We start from the raw sequence: 2,841 nt of genomic DNA, 5'->3' as shown, positions 1-2,841 counted from the left end.
AAAAAAATATGAGGTCAAGGACTAGGTGAGTGACCACAGATAACAAGCAAGCAGTTATTGGAGGTCAGGGTAGAAGAGTCCAAAGTTCAGATATCCAGGTCACTTAATTCAAGTTACCATCTATCAAGCCCTGATTTGAAGGCAAGATCTGGTTTAATTGGGCATACTATTGTCCTACATTTAACTAGGCAGAAGTTTCAGTCTGCATCTCTAGATACAAATGAATAAAGATCTACTTTGAGTCTGCATCTCTAGATACAAATGAATAAAGACCACTTAAGTGGGAAGAAATGAGGAAAAATTTTGTGATCTTGCCCCACTCGTGAGTTCTCATTTGCTCTAATTTCTGTGCACATACGAATTTTTCTCAAGACAGCTTTCACATCCTTGTTCCAGAGACTGTAGATCAGTGGGTTTATAAGTGGGGTCACCGATGAGTAGAACAAGGTTACAATCTTCTGTGTCCCACCTGGATTTCCAGAGGTTGGGCTGATGTACATCACCATGATGGATCCATAGAAGAGAGACACCACAGCCAGGTGGGAACCACAGGTGGAGAAGGCCTTACGTCGGCCAGCCGCTGAAGGGACACACAACACTGCTCTAAGAACCACGGTGTAGGACCCAAGGATGAAGAAGAAGGTGATGAAGATAATAAGAGAGTTCAGTATAGAACAGGAAAGCTCAATTCCAGGGGCAGGGATGCAGGACAGGGCCAGAAGAGGACCAGGGTCACAGACAAAGTGGTCAATGGTGTTGGGGCCACAAAAGGGGAGTTGTGTGATAAAATAGATAGGGATCGGATAGCAGAGGAAAGCTGTGACCCAGCACAGGGCCACCAGGTTCATGCAGAGATGGTTGTTCATGATGATCGGATAATGGAGAGGCTGGCAGATGGCCAAGTACCGATCAAAAGCCATGAGGGGCAGTAAGAGGGTCTCAGTGATGCCCATGGAGAAGAAGTAGAAGAACTGGAAAAAGCAAGCCGTGAAAGAGATGGCTTTGGTCTCAGATAGGAAGTTGTTTAGCATATTGGGAACAGTCGTGTTGATGTAACAGATCTCCAGGAGTGAGAAGTTGGCCAGCAGGATGTATATGGGGGTGTGAAGCCTGCGATCCAGCTTCACTGCACAGACAATGGCCCCATTCCTCATCACTGTCAGGATGTAGGACACAAACAACAGCATGACGAGGACAACCCTAACCTCCCTGGAGCACGGAAAACTCAGGAGTATGAATTCAGTCACTGTGCTGACTCCTGACATATTCATGGCTTCCTAAGGGATGGAGAAGAAAAGTGACAATGACAAAGATGGCCTTATTCTTTCATCCTCAGGATTTCCTTTGTGGTGATCCCTAGTTCCCTCAGATTCTATTATTCTATTAAATAAATAATATAACTATACTGCTGAAGACTGTGAACTTTGGAGAGTGCTTGGTATGCTCAGACTTTGAATCTTTGTATTCTCTCATTTCTCTTTCAGAATTTTCTCACAGTAAAAGACAGGATGTTATGCGATAAGCAGCTTGGAGGTGGTTAATGACAGTACTCACAAATGTAAGTAGGTATGAAAATCATGTATTTGTATCTACAGATTAAGAGATATAGACCCTTGATATTGGACACAGAATTTCAATTACTTAAATCTTTGGAATTAGAGACATAAATGTTAGGCATCTGAAGAGGGAGAAAGGTAACCACACACTGAAATCTTTATGCTTTTCACTTATTCTGGATCAGTGTTGTGTCTTAAGGTCATCTGACAACTGAGACAAAAAGCATCAAATGTACCATCCATTCTTCAGTGTTCATCATGGTTTGTTAACTCAATAAAAATTTGAACTCCCAGACATCTACATAATGGCTTTCATATCAGTTCCATCTTCTACCTGTTGAATTAAAATACTTCTGTAAAACCTTGGTCTAGGTTAAATCTCTACTTATGGGTAAAAAAACTGAACAATGTATCTGGTAAATTATTTAAGGACTTTTGAGGGTTTTGCCTGAAGTGTCACAAAGTGTCCTAGAAGGCCTCTATTCTTCTGGTTTATGGATAGATGCTGAGGCTCACAAATGTCAGATACTCCCAAGCAGAGGCCTCTGGGAACCAAGAACTGTGCTGGGAGCCGTAAACTGACCCACTGGACAAAGATTCCCCTCCTACTTCCTCACACCCCCTGTCACCCCCATCCTACTCTAGATGTGGAAGGTTGGCATTGTTTTGGGGAAGTTGAAGGAGAATCTTTGTGAAAACTTCTTTGTGTGAGTTAGACTTGGATGTTGTGTGATTTCCATGGTGAGAAAAGCAAAACAAAGCCTATGAAATTGCTTATAGTTTTGTTGTTAGTAGTTTGGTCTTAATTTATTAATTTATTTTAGGATCCCTTCCATTAGTGAGGGACAGTCATCATTTGGGCCTAAATGACTCAAGCGACATGATTGAGTGATGATATTTATTCAGGAAAATATAAGTGCAGAATATACACCCAGACACTTTTAATAAAAGTATTCTAGCTAATGTGTTAGTTATAAAATGCATTAGTTTCCAGATTGGATAATGCCATAGCTTTAAGGATGATCTTGATGATTGCAATTAGTGACACAAGGGATCAGAGTAACTCAGATTTTTCCACATCACACTTTGCTGTAAGTTTCCTCTTGGGTCTTTGACTAGATCATATTTGGCAAAACCAAGCTGTTTCAGGAATTCAGAGAAACGCAGAAGGGAAAGAAACCATGAGGAAAGAAGTGTAAAAGAGGAAGTATTTGTTGATCAATGTGTATGAGGATTGCAAGGGCTTTGTAAGCCATGTGGGAGTGAATCCACCACCCGGGAGTGC

At 41.6% G+C, this 2,841-nt stretch overlaps 1 protein-coding gene across 1 annotated transcript; it reads right to left on the bottom strand.

The window, feature by feature from the left end:
- Positions 1–251: 251 nt before the first annotated feature.
- On the bottom strand, positions 252–2,191 carry LOC113909240 (olfactory receptor 11H6-like). The gene is made up of 2 exons (XM_027570341.1): positions 2,176–2,191; positions 252–1,273 (listed from the first exon to the last, which is right to left on the bottom strand). Exons 1-2 carry the CDS (start codon positions 2,189–2,191, stop codon positions 252–254), a joined length of 1,038 nt encoding a protein of 345 aa, XP_027426142.1.
- Between the last annotated feature and the right edge of the window lie 650 nt (positions 2,192–2,841).

The sequence above is a fragment of the Zalophus californianus genome, chromosome 6 (assembly GCF_009762305.2).
Source record: "Zalophus californianus isolate mZalCal1 chromosome 6, mZalCal1.pri.v2, whole genome shotgun sequence".
NCBI lineage: Eukaryota > Metazoa > Chordata > Mammalia > Carnivora > Otariidae > Zalophus > Zalophus californianus.
Note: the sequence above shows the minus strand (reverse complement) of the source record. Positions and strands in the feature narration are given on the sequence as shown.